The sequence below is a fragment of the Magnolia sinica genome, chromosome 13, assembly GCF_029962835.1.
Source record: "Magnolia sinica isolate HGM2019 chromosome 13, MsV1, whole genome shotgun sequence".
Classification (NCBI taxonomy): Eukaryota; Viridiplantae; Streptophyta; class Magnoliopsida; order Magnoliales; family Magnoliaceae; genus Magnolia; species Magnolia sinica.
This window is the reverse complement of record NC_080585.1, coordinates 22,425,308-22,442,891: the sequence shown is the minus strand read 5'-3', so window position 1 is coordinate 22,442,891 and position 17,584 is coordinate 22,425,308. Positions and strand designations below refer to the sequence as shown.

At 40.7% G+C, this 17,584-nt stretch overlaps 1 protein-coding gene across 1 annotated transcript; it reads left to right on the top strand.

Moving 5' to 3' along the window:
- Positions 1-1,875: 1,875 nt before the first annotated feature.
- On the top strand, positions 1,876-13,181 carry LOC131223218 (zinc finger CCCH domain-containing protein 34-like). The gene is made up of 3 exons (XM_058218543.1): positions 1,876-2,145; positions 3,908-4,018; positions 11,241-13,181. The coding sequence occupies exons 1-3, from the start codon at positions 2,074-2,076 to the stop codon at positions 12,858-12,860; spliced, it is 1,803 nt and encodes a 600-aa protein (XP_058074526.1). The 5' UTR covers positions 1,876-2,073; the 3' UTR covers positions 12,861-13,181.
- Positions 13,182-17,584: the final 4,403 nt, after the last annotated feature.

Sequence of the window (17,584 nt, the reverse complement as noted above, 5' to 3'; positions counted from 1 at the left end):
CCTGCTGCCTAAGATTAAATGGCTGAATTGTATCTCACTTGATTAAGACCATCAATCTATTGTGACCCACTTAAAACATCCCATCTATAGGTTAGAACTGGATTCAGTAAGGCTAGGGTAAAATCAAACTTGGTAAGGCTCTACTGGGTATGGCTTTCATTGGGTCTGACCTGTGATGTTGCTTCTAGTATTTTTTTTGGGTTAGCTTGTTAGTACATTCCCATGTCAGTACGTACACTCCATGTTAGCCACCCCCGGTGGGGGTCGATCCCAAGACCTCAAGTGTTGAAAGAAGGTAGCTCCACTCAGTCTGCCATGTTGCATCTAGTATACTTTCAAACATGTTTTGTGTGCTTCCTTACTCTTGCCCGGGTGGTAGACTCTCATGAGTTTCAACACCCCATCAAGGGTTCGAGTATCCATAAGCGGTGAAATTCCACTAGCGTGAGTGTGTGAAGGTGTGTGTGCGTGTGGTAAAAAAAAAAGAAAAAAAAAGGCCCTGGTTAGAAGCACTCTCTTTTAGCTTGCTTGCCTTTTCTCAGCTGCTACATGTGGTGTGGCTCAGATCGGATGGACAGTTGACGTGGGTCCCACAGTAGCCCATATATCATGTGGATTGAATGCACGGTTGATGTGGGCCCAGGCTTACGAATGTATTAAGCCTGGTCGATGCACAGTTGCTGTTTCTATGTATCTTAGTAGGGCACGTCTAATGAATGTATCAGGACCCAAAATCAGCGAGGAAGCTTTCATTAACGGGCATCCCTTCACAACCGTTCCTTGTTGTGTGGCTCACCTGAGTTTCTGTTCGGGCTGGCCCCACTCCCTAACATCAAAGGCGCATCGGGGCAAATCGGATGCAATGGTGGGACCCGCATTAGCCATGTACCGGTACCCCGTGGTGCAATCTCTAACGCATGTGGAAACGGATTGGCTACTCCCTCTGCCGCTGGCCAATGGCTGAAAGTCAGTGGTATGTGGGATCCACCATGATGTATGTGTTTTGTCAATTCCATCTCATCTCATCTCATCTCATTTTATGGTATGAGACAAAAAATGAGGTATATCCAAATCTCAAGTAGATCACATTACAGGAAATAGGGTTAAATGAGCGTGGACCATTAGATACCTCCTGGGGCCATAAAATTTATGGATCAAGCCGATTTTTGTTTTTTTCCCTTCATCAGGACCTATATAACCTAATCAATAGATTATATTTCAAATAAAAAGCATAGTAAGCCTTAGGAGAATTTTAATTGTGGATATTCCATCAATATTGTTTTCACGTAGTGTAGTTCACCTGAGATTTATATCCCTCTCATTTTTTGGAACAAGCAATAAAATGGTTTGTAAAAATGGATGAAACACACACATCATGTTGGGGCCCACAGAGCACCGATCAGCAGCTACGGGCCTGGTGGCACGGGGAGTAGCCAATCCGTTTCCAACGCATGTAGCTTCTAGAAAGCGCACCAGGTACCAGATTTTAACAAACATCAACGATAAGGTAGACCCTATGCAACCCGAATATGCCATATCCGTCTCTCCGAAGTACACGTGTCAGTGAGTATCAATCGGGACCGTATATTTAATGGGACATGTCTTGGATGAATCACTTTTAAAGAATACCTAATAAATGACAATCATATCCGACCGTTTTTCACAATATAATACAAACCATTAAAATTATATATTTCTAACCGTCTCTTTTTGAGGCCACTGATCAGACGTTCAAAAACGTTCCATAAATATGGATTTAGTAAATTTTCATCCAGAGTACAAAAAATTATTTGGACGGCTCAGATTGATAGTTTATTCTTTCAAATGTTCAGTAGAGAGAGATAGCTCTACTGTATTCCGGTTCTACCGTACTATCTCCCTTCAACAAAAACCAACTTCAAAAACCCCAAACTATATAAAACCCAAGAAATAAAAGAAAATCTCTCCTTCTCTCCCTTGATTGATCGAGATCTCTCCGCCATGGCTGCAAATCGGAGCCTTAGGTTCTCAATCTCTATCTGATATCTTCTCTCAATCTCTCTATCTTGCAATTCCATCTTCCGTTTCTTCCCGATGGAAGACGAATTGCAGAAGCGAAACACGGATTGCGTGTATTTCCTTGCATCTCCCCTCACCTGCAAGAAGGTAACAACGGCATTCCCTTCCTCTTATGTCGATTTCTCTTGATTCGTATCTTGCTTCGATATCTTTCCTTTTCTCGTTGGTTTCTGATTCTGTATCTTGAGTTTTCGTTTGATTATCTTTTTGTTGCTTTGTTGTGGGGGTGCATTGGGAGGATCCTGATTTCTAGGGTTTTGGTTGAGGGAATTGATCTAGGGTTTGTGGGTTGTTGAAGGATATTTGATGAAATGGCGGGGAATTATATGGTTGTTCTCTTAGGTCGATTTTGGAAATGGTGTTTCGGTTTTTCGTCGTTTGGTGTTGGGTTTGTGCGTTTGTGGTATTGGTTTTCTAGGGCTGGGGTTTGTTGGTTCTTGACGGAGGTTGAAGGGAATGTCGTGGTTTCTTCCTGGCATTTGGGAAATGGGTTTTGTTTTTGAGTCATTGTCGTTTTGTTAGGGCCTTATTGCTGTGATCTTGATTTTCTAGGAGTAGGGTTTGCGCCTTCTCGAAGGAGGTGGAGAGTGATGTTGTGAAATTTTGGTGTTGTTTTCTTCTCCTAATTGCGCGGGGGGGTTGGGTTATGTTTTTGAGTTATTATTTTAGTTTTAATTTATTCATTTATTTTTTTGGGCTAGTGTGGTTGTGGTCTGTATGTTCTAGGGTTAGGGTTTCTGCGTTCTTGTAGTGTGAAATTATGGTTATTCTACTGATTTGGGAACTGGGACATTGAATTCTCAGGATTTTGTTCTGGATTGTCATGATCTGTTTTCTGATTTTGATCTTCTTCTTCTTCTTCCTCTTCTTCTTTTTTCCCGAAAGATGAAGCAACTTTATTAGGGCCGATAGCTGAAAGCAAATAAAACAATACAACAAGAAGAACAAGTAACAAAATGAAGAAACAAAACTACACAAACCCTCGGGGGGCCCACTCCCTGATATACACGCAACCCTATTACACACCCCAATCTTGGAGCCCCTAAGATTATGGAAACTGCGCTTGTTCCTTTCCAGCTAGATTGACGAACCCGCCACCCCCCTGAGGTGGAATGAAATGTCATGGGAATTTCAGTATAATCCTGTTATTTTGATTTGTTAACTGAGTTCCCATTATATTGTTATGGGCATGTGTGGTTATGGTGTCTATATAGGATCTTAATCTTTTAGGGTTAGGGTCCGTGGTTTCTCAAGTAAGGTGGAATGAAATGCCATGAAATCTCAGTACCTTTGCCTTATGTGAACCAGGTTTTAATTTGCACTTTTTTCCTTCCCCGTTTTTTGTTCAGTGTGTTTGGGTTGGTCTGTCGCTAGGTTTTTTGATTTCTGGGCTTGCTTCGAAATTTTTTGAAGCTGTGGAAAGAAATGTTGCAAACTTTTGTATTCTGTCTCTATTGCAATTTGGAAAAACGATTTCTGTTTCTGTTTTTTTTTTTTTTTTTAAATTTTTTTTTTTTTAATATATACTTCACAGAAGTGTGCTTAAATTTGATTGGTGATAGATGATCTGGTTTGCAGCTGAAATATCTAAATCACCCTAAATCAATAAAGAATAATTAGAAAAAATGGCTTGGTTTATAAGCTAGGACTCTTTTACCAATTAAAAAGACAAAGGAAACTAGTGCAGCGGTATTTTGGTGAGAGTGGGGTTTAGGAGTTCTGCTGGTGCAAATTTAAGCTTTCCTAATTGTTTTCAAGATGGATTTTGTCTTTAGATGAATGCTTTTCTCTTTTGTAACTACCATGGTATTTGATTTATTGATGACATTCATGTTCGGATTTCTCTCAGGGAAGTGAGTGCGAGTATCGGCATAGCGAGAGTGCACGGCTTAATCCAAGGGATTGTTGGTATTGGTTGGGTGGGAATTGTCTTAATCCAACCTGTGCTTTTCGGCATCCTGTGAGTCTTCAATTTATTTATATATTTTTCCTATGCAATCTGTAACGAACTTAGAATCTCTTTGTTAATTGATAGTATTGTTGGCATGCATATCTAATTTAGAACCAAGCTTCTCCAATGATAAAAGAGGAAGGTAATATGCATAATGCTGCATTTTTGTTCTATCAAGGTCCCTGCGTATACACATGGCAGACAGGTCTAGTGTCCAGGGCTGTTGTTCAATTTATTTATATATATTTTTCATATATAATCTGTTACAAACTTACAATTTCTTTGTTAATTGATAGTATTGTTGGCATGCATATCTAATATAGAACCAAGCTTCTCCAACGATAAAATTGGATGGTAATATGCATGATGGCGCATTTTTGTTCTATCAAGGTCCCTGCTTATACAAGTGGCAGACAGGACTAGTGATCGGGGCTGTTGTTCTGATACAGTAACACATTGGTAGGCCATATCCCAAAAGGCAGGAGGGTTGGACGGTTGTCTTCATCCTATGGTTGCTTGTAAAATGGTTCGAGTCAACAGCCCACCAACCAGTAAAACTCAAAACAAAAGGATGGTCAGAGTTGTCTGATCACTGATTTTTTTTGTCCATTGCCTGTCTACATATTTTTTGAAATGATAACACAAAGTGCACTAAACTAAAGAAAGGACGAAACAGAGCTTCCATAATTCAAAAATGGCTGAGTTGCCCCAGCCACAGATAGGGGCATGGTGGGGTCATCCTCAGCCAGAATCCCCGAGGAAAATGGAAGTGCGTTTGGAAAATACTCATTCACTCTTTCAGCACAAAACTGAAAGCCTGAATTGAGCATACAGCTTGGACAGGCCCAGAGAAGAACCACCACCTTTTTTTTATTTTTTGAAAAATAACTTGCATTAAAGGAGAACAAAAGACAAGAAAAAGGAACTGCTGAGGTAGCAGAACCTAAAGGTCTTGCAAGAAGGCAATATCTACATTCAACCCATCCATATGGGAAACCCATTCAGCAATCAAGCACTTAACAAAAGACGCCACTAAGTGTGAGGGTTTCGATTCATTTCGGAAACACCGGTTGTTTCTTTCTAACCAAACAGCCCACCAAGTCGCCAAAATTGCCATCCTCCAAATCCGAGATTTTGGTTTGCCTAGTTTTACACCGTGCCAGGCCTTGAGAAGCGTATCCACGTCTCTCGGAGAACACAAATTGACCTTGAAGCATGAAAGAATGACCGCCCAAATAGAGTGAATGAAAGAACAGTGGATCAACACCACCTTTAACTCAGGTTCAGAAGAAGACTGCCAATACCTGCTTTGCTCACTCCAGATTCCTCGGTACCATGAATACCCATTCACTGGTGTTTGAATTTCCCTTTGCGCTGCTGGGTATGGACTTCAACCTAAAGATCTCTTCTCAATTGTTGGCGAGCGACTCAGAGAGCCTGTTGAATCCTCTCTGATCTAGGGACCACAAATGCAAGTTTGCTTCGATCTTCTCTGAGATGGCCAGAGCTGATTTTTCTTCATCCTAAAAAAATTGCTTGTTCCTTTTGAGCCATAGTTCCCGGCAGACAGCCAAAGGGGGCAGATTCTAAAGGTCCTGTCCACATAACCCACCAGTTCAATGGTCCTGATTACCTGACATGTTTGTGTATATGGAATACATGTGTGTTCCCTGGAAAACGTAATGATTATACACTGATCATTTCTTTTTTTTTTTACAGTAGAAAATTGGATTGCAATAATGGGATCCTCTTTGGTTAGCAATTAGATCCTCAATTCATTAGACAACAGGCACCTCGTTTCTTGTGCCAGAGAATTCCGACTGTGGATAAGAGTAATGATTACTGTGTGGAAACCACGGTGTCCAAACTGCTCTATTGTCTTGTCAGTGAAATACAAGTTTCATTTCCACATGGATCCTGTGTACCCAAAGATGCCCTAAAAATCAAATGAAAAAGAAAAGAAAAAAAAGAAACTGATACTTCATATGGATCATTGTTCAACCGAGAACTGCAATCCTTGATCTTTTTATGTGATTGTAAGATTCTAATGAAATCATAATATTCAAATCATGAACTAAGATCCACCAAAAAATTGTAGGATCCAATTTGGATATTTGGAGCTGCTCTTTTGAGGAAGTCCTGTGTGAAATGGAGCAGGAGAGGTCCTAATTGTCTTCCTGAGGGGGGCATTTGCACACTGTTGTCAGCGGGATTTTGTTTGCCACCTTGCCTTTTTGTTGTTACTTGTGGCTTCTTCTCAGCTGACAGTATCGAGCTTGAGATACTGATGAGAGAGTCATTTATTACTAGCATATTGCTGTTCTTGTTTGCCTTTTTTTTTTTTTTTTCCAGTTAATAAATTTCGTTGTTATTCCAAAAAAAAAAGACCCTGTAAATTGTAACCAAACTGTTTGCTGCTTTCAGAATCTGTACATGACTACATGCACCCTGTATCTGGTAACCATTGTCCAGAATGTGATAATCAGCTCAGAACTTGGCTGACGTGACACTATTTAGCTAGGCTTGGATTGTCTACTGAATTCGAGCATCATGTAGAACCATCTCAAGTCATGTCAAATTTATAAATTGAAATAAACAATTTCCAAGCGAGCTGAGTCGAATTCGGCGTCAAAAGTCGTTTGAGCTCAGATTACTTACCAAAAGAAAAGAATTGATTTTCATGTTGAGTCTCGTTTTTAAACATAAGTCTGTTTCATCCTTAATCCTTTTTGATGAATAAGCTGAATTTTTATTGCAAAAAGGAAGAAAAGAATACAGAATACAATGCAAAGAGTTGGATCAGCACTCCAAACACAAACAGGCACGCCCCATAAAGAGATTAAAAAACAATAAAATCCTCAAAAGCCCAACACCATCAGCACAGGAACCACAAAACTGAAAAGAAATCAGCCCCCCCAAGCAGAAAAAGAAAAAGATATAATCATCTCAGATCTTCTATGAGGATATCATCCCTGCTTGCAGCCTGCTTGGCCAAAATGTCTGCTTCACTCTTCGCTTCTCCATGAACATGGGTAAAGGAAATCTGATGAGCATTCTGATTGCAGGCCTTCTCAACAAGATCCTCAATCCTCCAAGGGGGCTGCCCACCTTTAGCCTAGGAAATTGCATTCGACTCTTCTCCTTTGATGATGTCAGGAATTAAACTTGACTCTGCAACTGATTTTATGATTAGAAAAGGGATATCGCTTCCGCGGTGTTAGAGTCTGATGAATCTATCCTAGCTTTAATCATGACTGAAATCCTGCTGCTGCTGTTATGAATCACACCCCCACCCATGCAGCCCAGGGAGCACCCATCAAAATTCCCCTTGAAAAAACTGGAGCCCGAGGAGACCGAGATGCAGCCACGTGGTGATGAACCCGATTGCAAAACAGTTTTGTGATTAAACATCCCCGAAGAGATTCCCCTGTATCTAGGATCTGCCTGCAACATTTCTAACCTATCAAAGATCCTCTTGTACCTTTCGAGCTATGGCGACCATGACTCAGGGGTGCCATATTCCAGAGGATCCTACCAAGGAAGCCTCAGCTGAGGATGACCAACTGCTGACCACGCCCTGGATAGCTCGAGGAAAGTCCCTAGCCATTTCAAACAGAGATAGAATGCCAATCCATTCTTTGCTGGAGAAGCTACAATTGATGAAAAGATGGTTTACTGATTCTTTTTGTGCACAACAAAGGGGATTGGCAGGGTAAAACTTCTGTTCCTGAGATGTTCCATAGTGAGTATTTTGTCTAAGCATGTTGTCCATGTGAAAGTCGATTTTGCTGAACAGTGGCGTTCTGGATGCGTCTCTCTCAGAAAGTGAATTAGCTAGAGATCTTACAAAAAACGACCATTTGGCTCCAGGCTCCAAACATGCGAGGCTGCTGATTTCACCCTCCGTTGGATTGCGGTGGGAAGTCAGACACCAAACAGCACTGCTCCCCTTCTTTCCGCCACTTGATTGACAGTTATCCTGCAATCTGTGGCAATTGCATAGTACCCAGTAAATTCTTCAGAAATGGGACGTCCTTGCACAAAAAATCTTCTCAAAACCTGATGTTAACACCAATGTTACCTAAAACATGAAACCCCCACATTTTCTGTTCTGGATCGAGTGGTTTTGGATCATGGGTCATTTGTGATCTGGATTGCTATTTTTAGCAACCCGACATTATGGCTCTTTATTCTTATTATTGATTAACTTAATGCGAATTTATATTTACAATGTAGAGATTTGTACTTTTATTTATTTTGTTATAATATAGCACTAAGCATGCGTAGTCTATGATAATAACATTCATCATTTCATATATAAACTGCTACATGAGTTCATATATAAAACTATATTGCAGACACTGTGTATGCATGGAGTGACACACATGATCCTACTATAGCAACCCACAATCCAGGTGACCTTTTGTTAGGACTGGAGGCCACCTTGAAGCAGATGTTGTTTGCACAGAAATTCAAACAACAAATGTGTGAGCCTGCATGCCTGGAAGCGGTTCTAACATCCCAGTTTTTGTTGGACCATCATTAACTGGGATTTTAGAGCCCCACTTCCAGGCGTATCCAGAAGTTATTGTTGATACCCCATATTCTCCAATCAGGATAGATCTAAGAAAGATGGGATTCCCTCTTCCCCAAACACCAGCATCATTTTCCTAAAAGAGACATCAATTTAATGAATCTCACACCGAGGCCCACACTTCAAATAGGCTTGCTAGTCTCCTAGCAGGTTACCAGATGGAGTTTTTGGGCGCTATCCTGATTGTTCCACAAGAACTGCTTTTTGATTGCCTCGATCTTGGCAGCAACTTGCATAAGGCACCTGGTCGCCAATGGCAGTGTTATTTTGCAGCCCGGGAAGTGGCGAGTCTTTTGTTGAACCTTTCGATCACACTGTCCCATGCATCCATACCTATCTTGTTATAATAGACTGACATTCCCAAATGCTTGATTGGAAACTCAGCCATTGCACAGCCAATTTTAGACGTGCTGTCTGTGAGGTAAAACTTGAAGACTTAGCCAAGTTAATACCAGCCAATTTTCAGTTAAGCCTTTTTATGAGAAGTTTTGGGGCTTGGAGGCTGCTAGAAGCTGCGAGTTTTTTCATGCTTTCTTGTTATACGGTGCTCCCCCTAAGGTGGTTTCCTTTGCTTGGCTAGTCAGGAGGTAGGACATCCTAACCGTTGAAAACCATAAGAGAGTCATGATTCCTCCCAATACTTGCCTCCTTTGTAAGAATGACGCGGAGTTGATCAACCACTCATTCATTCACTGTTCATTTGTAAGTCAAGTGTGGTCGCATCTTCTAAGGATCTTAGGCATCGACTGGGTGATGGATCATTCAGTAGGCCATCTGTACTGGATGTGCATGGTTTTCAGCTAGCTAAGGAGAGGCTCGTCCATAAGCATTTGAATTTGCTTGCTGTCCTTTGGAACATGGGGGGAGCGCAATGCACGTTGTTTCTGCAACAAGCTGGGGCTGTGGGAGGAAGTTTTTTGGAGATGCATTAGAATGGGTAGCTGGGCTCAGTCATGTAAATATTTGTGCTGCTCTTTCTGTAATGGGGTGTATCTCTCTCTCTCTCTCTCTCTCTCTCTCTCTCTCTCTGTTTTTCTTTTTGTGTTTTCTTTGCTGTCTTGTCAGTTGTCAAGCAGCCTCTTAATAAAGTAAGTTCATTATCCTTCAAAAAAAAAAAAAAAAAAAAAAACCCACCAGCGATACTACTATTCATTTAGTTCGCTATTAAACCAGATACTGCTTCAGAGATAATAAGAATACGAATATCCCTGAAATTGCAAGCTTCTTCAGCTGATCTGTCCCCAAACAATAGGGAGTTGTTTGCATAGTCGACATGGGTGGCTCTAGTTCTGTTGCTCCCCACTGTCATGTTGTTGATCAGCCTGTTGTCCAGACCTTTTTGGATTAATCAAGAGAGAGTTTCAGCCACTGCCGAGAATAACAGTGGTGAGGGGGGATCTTCCTGACAGATTCCTCACCCGAAAATGAAGAACCCTCTGGAGGTTTCCATTGATTAGGATAGGGAACAAGGACAACTGACGTCAGCTTCGATCAAGTTGCGCTATTTCTGCCCAATACCTATCCAGCCTGGTAAATATAAGGGATCTCCAATTAAACCACTTTTAAGACTTGGCCTCGCCCACCTTGAGGAGGAATCCATTGAGACCCTTTCTAGTGTATTTGTCCTCCCACCTCATTTGAAGTAAACGGCCCATTGTAGACTGCCCTCCCTCGCACAAAAACACTCTGAGAAGGAGAAATGACATTGCAGCTTCAATGCCAACACCTTTGCAGTGATGTTGTATGTGCTGGCAATGAGGCTAACAGGCCTGTAGCAGAACCACTCCCGCGCCATCTTTCTTAGGAATTAATACAAGGAAGTAGGCTCCCGCAGCTTTGCTTATGGAAGCATGCCTGTGAACCTCGAAGAACACCTTCATAAATCATCCTGATCATGGCCCAGCATCTCTGATAAAAGATCCGTGGGAATCCATCCCTTGAGCCCCCTTGGCATCAATATTTGCCTTAGCTATTGCTTCCTCTCCGAACTCACATTCTAGCTTGTCAGATTGATCAAATTAAAGGATTGAACCATGCTGGTCTTTCACCCCTTTCCAATGAGCTCGTACTATTGAAGTGGACTTAGAGGGCGTTAATTATCTCAAATTTAGCATTATGGTATAGAACAGGCAATGATGTCTCGGTTTGTGTGTGTGTGTGTGTGTTTTTTTTGTGAAACTTGTTTTAAAAGTATTTACCATAAACTAATGCTAACAACTGATGTTTCTGAAGGTAAAATTTGAAGTGAGTTGTTTTTTAATAGCCTCACCTAGAAAGCTTGAGGTGGAGCCCAAGGCATTTTGTTACAAGCCTCAAGGTTTTGTTTCATTTATCCTGTAGGAAATTAAAGGAATTTAGAAATCACACACAAAAAACGGGTTAGCTTCTATCGATCAATAAATAAGTCAATCAGGTGCTAGCTTCAGAATATTGTCTGTTCATGCTGTACATTATAACTACACTTTTGCTTGCTCATGATCTCATCCTAAGAATATGCCACTTTTTGTAGTGGTGAATGGTGATGGTTAACTCACTGTGTTGACATCTTTTTTCTTTTTTTTAAAAAATTTGTTATTAGTTTTTGCCTTTTGGAAATAGTATCGTCTTCTTTTGATCGCCCAGTTGCTTCTTTTGCAGCCGTTAGATGGGCGCACAGAAACGTCCTCAGACACGGTCCATGTACCACCTCATTTATCTGTAGCCACAAGCAAGACAAATGTGCCTTGCTACTTCTACTTTAATGCATACTGCGTTAAAGGTGAAAGCTGTCCATTTCTGCACGGACCAAATGGAGTTTCATCTGCTTTGAAATCCACAAAGGCAGCCTCTGCAGGTGCAGACACCCATCCTCTAGAAAATAAGCCTTCCACTGGAAGTGACACGGGACCAGGGTCTGTAGAAGCACCTCCCAAACAAGTTGAAAGAACCTCAAAGACGGTGAATGTACAGTTTCAGTCTAAGGATGTTCTTCAACTTGGGGCTCCTAATAATGTCATAGAACATAGCCCCTCTCCACAGATATCTGTTCCCGACTGCGAAGAGGCAACTGGAAAGCTGTTAAACACGCCACCCCCGGAGGCCCACTTCATCAATAGTAATAGACCCCTTTTATGCTCAGATCAGAGTTCTGAGGAGCCAGCAAATGAATGTGTAGAGCCAGATGAGAGATGGGAATCATCACCTGGATTTGATGTACTTGTGGATGATGGGTCAGAGCAGCTGGGTTATGAGGATGACCCAGAATATTTACTAGCCCATGATAGGGAGACTGGGAGGAGGCTTCATGGCCATTTGCTGCAATACGATTATGAAGATCAAGTTGAGTATGACCACATGGATTACCCAGAGATTTTATATGAGCACAGTGCTTATGACTCCTATGATCATTTGGAGAAGGACCATCCTTCTGAGCATGTTCGAAAAGTTCCTGACCACTCCAGGGAAAGGATGCTGGCACCAATGATGTTCCAGAGAAGGAAATTGTTGCCTAGGGAACTGGAAGTCGACGGTCGAAATGGTGTAGATCTTCGAGACCACCTGAGGAAGCGCAAGAGGGATGGTCATCAAGTGTCCCGTTCTCAGAAGCGCCACTCATCTCATATTAATGATGGTAGCAGGGAGCGACCTGTGAGACGTGCTGTGGGCCGCCGTCTCCATGGAAGGTTGGCATCAGAGGTTGGAAAGAATATGATCGGGTCGCACAGCGAATCTGAGTCTCGCTTGAATGGTAATGACAGACCAGGCCGGTTGAGACACTCACAGTCTAAGCACAATAGGCCCAGGCTTCCTGGGAAGGAGAAAAGGAGAAGACATGCAAGACAGCCGACAGTTCTTTCCTCAGAGATCTCAAGAGGTATGATTGGGAATGATACAAATCGCACATCGTTCACAGGACCAAAGACCCTTGCACAGATCAAAGAAGAAAAGAGGAGAGTAGGGGCAGATGAAGGTAACTCCAGAAACACTGGCAATGTCATTCATAAACGTACAACTCGAGGTGAGTCTGAAGATTTTCAGGGCCCCAAACCACTTCGTGAACTAATCAAAGACAAAAGAAGGCTTGGTTCGGAGCATGAGCATGTCGAGCTTCCCATTTCTCGTCCTGAGATGGATGACTGGCATGTAGACAAAGATAAGGAAACGGGTTATCAGCGAAACAATGAAAAGCAACTCAGAGAAGATGAATTTGAGTCTGTCTATGATGACGATGACGACGATGACGGGCTTGAGAAAAAGCTCGCTGGCATACTTGCTTAATTTTTGAAAGTTCAACGCAAACGACTTGGTTCTTATCTGGTTCTGGCATATACTCTTACTAGAAGTAGATGAATTAGGGCAGGCTCCCATCTGGAATGCACAATAGGTTTCAATGCTTTCATCACAATCATCTGTCCTGATTTTAGTATTGCGTTTTCTTTCCTGTATAGAGCTGCTGATTTTCCATTACTCATGCAGTGTTCTTCTTTAGTTAATCTCACTTAATCATTGTATTGTGTTGTGGGTAATGCTGTAGGGTTTGCCCCATTTTGATTGCTTCTGGCTGCGTAAAATGAAAGCCGTCCCATTTTGCTGACTCCATGAACTGGTGTTCTTTTTTCTCGTCATTTCTCTTTTATAAGGGCTTTGGTGTGTGTTTGGATGCACAATCAAATTGAATTGTTATTGCCAATCTAATGGAATGAAAGCAACTGACCACCTTCTTTGGAATTGGACTTGGAAGAACATAACAGTGGTGCTTCCTTATTAAGGATGGTGGGACCACATCTTTAAATTCTGTCATTTGCACTTTTGATTGAACCATGAGCCCTTTCCTCTCTGATTGGATTCGCAAGTGAAATGCCAATTTCTCAATCGTTGTGGTCAAATGGGATGATGTTCTCTATAGCTACAGTTGCATTTCTTTCTACTCCCAACTTGGAAGCAGTGCATTGGGCTTAATAGGAATGCGACCGGAGGTCCTTGTGAGTCGATCATTTCTATTTCCAATTCAATTCGATGGTGCACCCAAATAAACACTGTCTGGTTGTGCTGCGCTGTTAATTGGGATTTTGGGGGTTTGTTAGTGGCAATGCTGTTCAATGGGTGTCCTTTTAAGTTGATAGACTTGACGGTCAGAGGAGATGGACCCTTGATGACTTAGTTCCTGTTTTGGCTTTTGTAGCTTGATTTTGCTCTTTTGTGACCATGCATTGAATAGCTTTAATCTTTCTGTCTAGAGATAGAAAGAGGGCTTAATCCGTTTTGTCAATCTGGTGTATGGCGGCATGAAGGTGCCATCGCTCAGCAATCTTGAAGTAAGCAGTGGTCCAGTTTCAATAGGTGAAAATTGAATCCTGATCAGGTAACAAGAATAGGTACTGTCAGTTGACTGGACTCCGATTAGCTGTGACCCTTGAATGTGGGGCTCCGGCCATCTGTTTTGCAAGCTTATTTTAGAGCATGATCTCAAAAATAATAAGCTGGAAAAACGGGTCCACAGTGTGTATATACAACACATGTATTAACGTGGGTCCTATGGTCAGGATCGCATCCATGTGCTCAGATCTGTGGTTGCAGCAAATTTGTGTTCCAATTGACTGGGCCGAGTTGGAGTAGATTGCGCAGTGGCCCTGCTACCACCCCCATGACTTGAGGTTGTGGGATTTGATTGGATCATGTAATACTAATCTAAATTTGAAAGTGAAAAAGAAAATATTCATAAAACAAGCCCAAGAAGCTTTTGGATGCCAGTGAATTCTTTAAGTTGCAAATGATAGGGGGTGTTCAATCAACACTATTTCCCATGATGTGGCCTACAAAAAATTTGGATTTGCTTTGCTTTTAGGCCCATGCCGCAAAATGAGTTAGAACTTAATGGATAGTGTGGATATACAAAACACATGTGGGCCTCATGTCACGACCTAACCGAAACGGGGCTTGATTCAAATGCAAAAAATAATGAAAAGGAAAGAAGAAAAATATATATAAAAACCCTAACGACCTCAGCTGACTGCATAGAGAGAGAATTTACTGAAGCTTCATAAATGGCTCAAGTTTTGCTGTAATGAAAGTATGTTTTCTCCTTTTTTACTCTTTTTTTCAAAAATCAGATAATTGGCTTATAAGCTATAATAAGTGAACATATGAGTCCCTGCCATGTAACTTTTTATATATATAAAATTTACCTGTAAGGGATTTACAGTAAAAAAAATATTCTCCCGTCCATTCCTTTTGCTAGTTCATCTTATGGAGCCCAAATTGAAGCAGATCTAAAACTCAAGTAGACCACACCATAAGAAACAAACAGTAGTTATTGAACGCCCAGCATTAAAAACTTCTTAGGGGCCACAAAAGTTCGGGAGCAAGCTGATATTTTTGTGTTTCCCCTTCATCACATCTGTGTGGCCTAATATGAACAGTTTAGATGGCAAATAAACTTCATGATAGGCCTTAGGAAGGTTTCAACAGTAGGAATATTTCGATTGGTGTGTTCCAATTGAGCTTATGATCTGCTTCATTGTTACCTGGCAAAACGAATGGACGGTATGGATATAAAACACATACATCAGGGTAGGCAACACAGTGGCTGCCCTGCAACCAGGAATCAGTTCATCCCAGTTAGAATGACCAAGGGTAGTAGAAGCGAGTCCAAAGGAGAAAAAGAAGGGGAGAACGAGTGGAGCAGCAAAACCCGGTTCCGGTCAATCTAGTTCGGGTTAACCCAAACTGAAGTTGCAGCCCCCACTCACCCAGAAACTCATTTAGTTAAGACCTGGCTCTTGACTGATTATTTCAAAGCAACTAATCAAATTTTCTCAAAAAATGATTTCTTATTAAAAACAGATACACAGATGGTGAATGATCTTGCATCTTAAAAAATACAGTTCCAATAGCTGCATGAATTGATATTTGGCATAACAAAGTTAGGAACTGAGGTTTGTTGTTTTTACTAATGAAATGTGCAATGATTACAAATTATTCTTGTGTTTGGTTTATCAACATTAACATTTTAATAATGGTATTTTTACATTACTTTAATATTAAATTATTATTAGAGGAAATTGATCTGGCCTTTTGGATTTAAGATTTTTACCATAATGTTATGAAATAGTGCAATGATTATAAATTTTTTTTTTAAAAAAAATCTCATAACTACATTTGCACTGGACTGATGATTTCATAAAATCGTAATGATAACATATGTTTGGTTTAGCCTACCAGTGCTTATTCCATGGGCCTCGAATGTACCAATGCTTGGGTGAACAAAAAGAATAACGAAGTCACTCTTTGGAACCATTACACTAGTTGGTGCTTATTTTATTTTTAATGATTATGTTAGTTCAGCTATTATAGTCGTATTTAGGAAGGATCACTTAGAGCTGCTCATTCCATGGACATGCATATCCAAATGTGCCAAAAATTAAGAGGCACAATGCTTACCTGAATGGTCTTAGAATTGGATCGTCAGCCCTCACTCCATTGTTTGAGCTCTCTATATCAAAATTTGATGATTAAAGCATGGGCGATGCTTGTAGACACATTGTAACACCCATAAATTTCTTTTTTTTAAACATAATAATAATAAAATCCAAATTTAAATTTAAGAGAGAGAGATTTTGATGTAGAGCGGGTCGCGGACAGTTTCATGGCCAAGATGGATCAGAAAAGGCCCAGTCGACGACAGAAGTGATCCGGACCGTCGGACCTTAGATCGGGCGTATCTCGCAATCCGGAATGAGTTACCTGACGTAAAATATATGATTTTGGGATAGAACGAGCTACTTTAGCCAACCAACCCCGCTACGCCGGGTTGCACAGCCCGGAATTGCGAAAAACCCCTAGATCGACGGTTGTTTTCCTGTTTTAATTTCGTTTTTACTATAAATAGTAAGTTTTAGTTTGATTATAACTCTTCATCCGTCGGGCTTTAGGAGTTGTGCCCAATGTGAAAAGAGCTTAGAATAATTAGGAGAACGGTTTGGTGAAGCCAAATAGGACACTTACTATTTTTGGCCGAAAACCTTGCGCACTAGTATACATCACGACCGTCTATAAATGGTAAGTTTATTATTTATAGTAAGTCACGGATTCTAGGAGTTTGAGTTGTAGTTTGATTCTGATTTCCTTCCCATTGCTTGGTACCCATATTTGAAGGGTTGTGAACTCGTTTTTATTCATCAATTAATCAATTTCGAATTTCTTAGAATTTATTTCTATTTTCTGTTTTCTTTCCTCGTGGATTCGAGAAGTCTCTGTGAGGAGTCCAGAGAAGCTCCGTGGATTCGGAGTAGTTATCCTCATCACGTTCATCCCTGCGTCAGATTTCGTATCTCCTCTCCCTCTCTTATCCAAACTGTCTCTTATGTTATTTTTGTATTCTCTTATCTCTCTCTCTCTCTCTCTCTCTCAACCTCCCGACAAGTCCTCCCTATTAAGAAAGAAGTTTTCATGAGTTAGTATTCAACATATCGGCATTGCTACAAGTTTCGTTCTCGGGAGGGACATGAAAACAATATTGATATCGTCAATGATTGGAAATGCAGATAAACATGGAAAAAACGGTGGAATTTTTTTAGTAAAATTTTAAGAGATGTAAAAATATACATATTTATATATTTAGGAATAAAAGAGAATGCATATATAATAATTTTCATTTAATGGGAGCCAAAATGCATGTGTTGTCGTGAGAAATTAGTCCAACCCTTCCATCCATCCCATCTATCCATCCAACCATCCATCAGTATTTTGGAATGTCAACAATATATGATATTTCGTCGAGAAATCATCGACAATTGAAAAAGAAATAAAAAATTGTGGTCTTGATATCGCCCATGTTGCGATATGATAATATTGTGATATTATCGATACAATCATCAACAAATTGAACATTGCGTACAACCATGCACTCATAAAAAAATTGAAATAGAATTTTTTAATAAACAATTTTTTAGGGATATTATGAAAAAATTGCCGATACAAGCAACACTTGGAACTTATATGGT

What these genes read in the sequence shown, in the direction of transcription:
- LOC131223218 (XM_058218543.1), top strand. Translation starts at nt 2,074, where the DNA reads ATGGAAGACGAATTGCAGAAGCGAAACACGGATTGCGTGTATTTCCTT. An exon ending in CTCCCCTCACCTGCAAGAAG is followed by an intron (nt 2,146 to 3,907) that starts GTAACAACGGCA and finishes GATTTCTCTCAG; the next exon opens with GGAAGTGAGTGCGAGTATCG. An exon ending in CCTGTGCTTTTCGGCATCCT is followed by an intron (nt 4,019 to 11,240) that starts GTGAGTCTTCAA and finishes CTTCTTTTGCAG; the next exon opens with CCGTTAGATGGGCGCACAGA.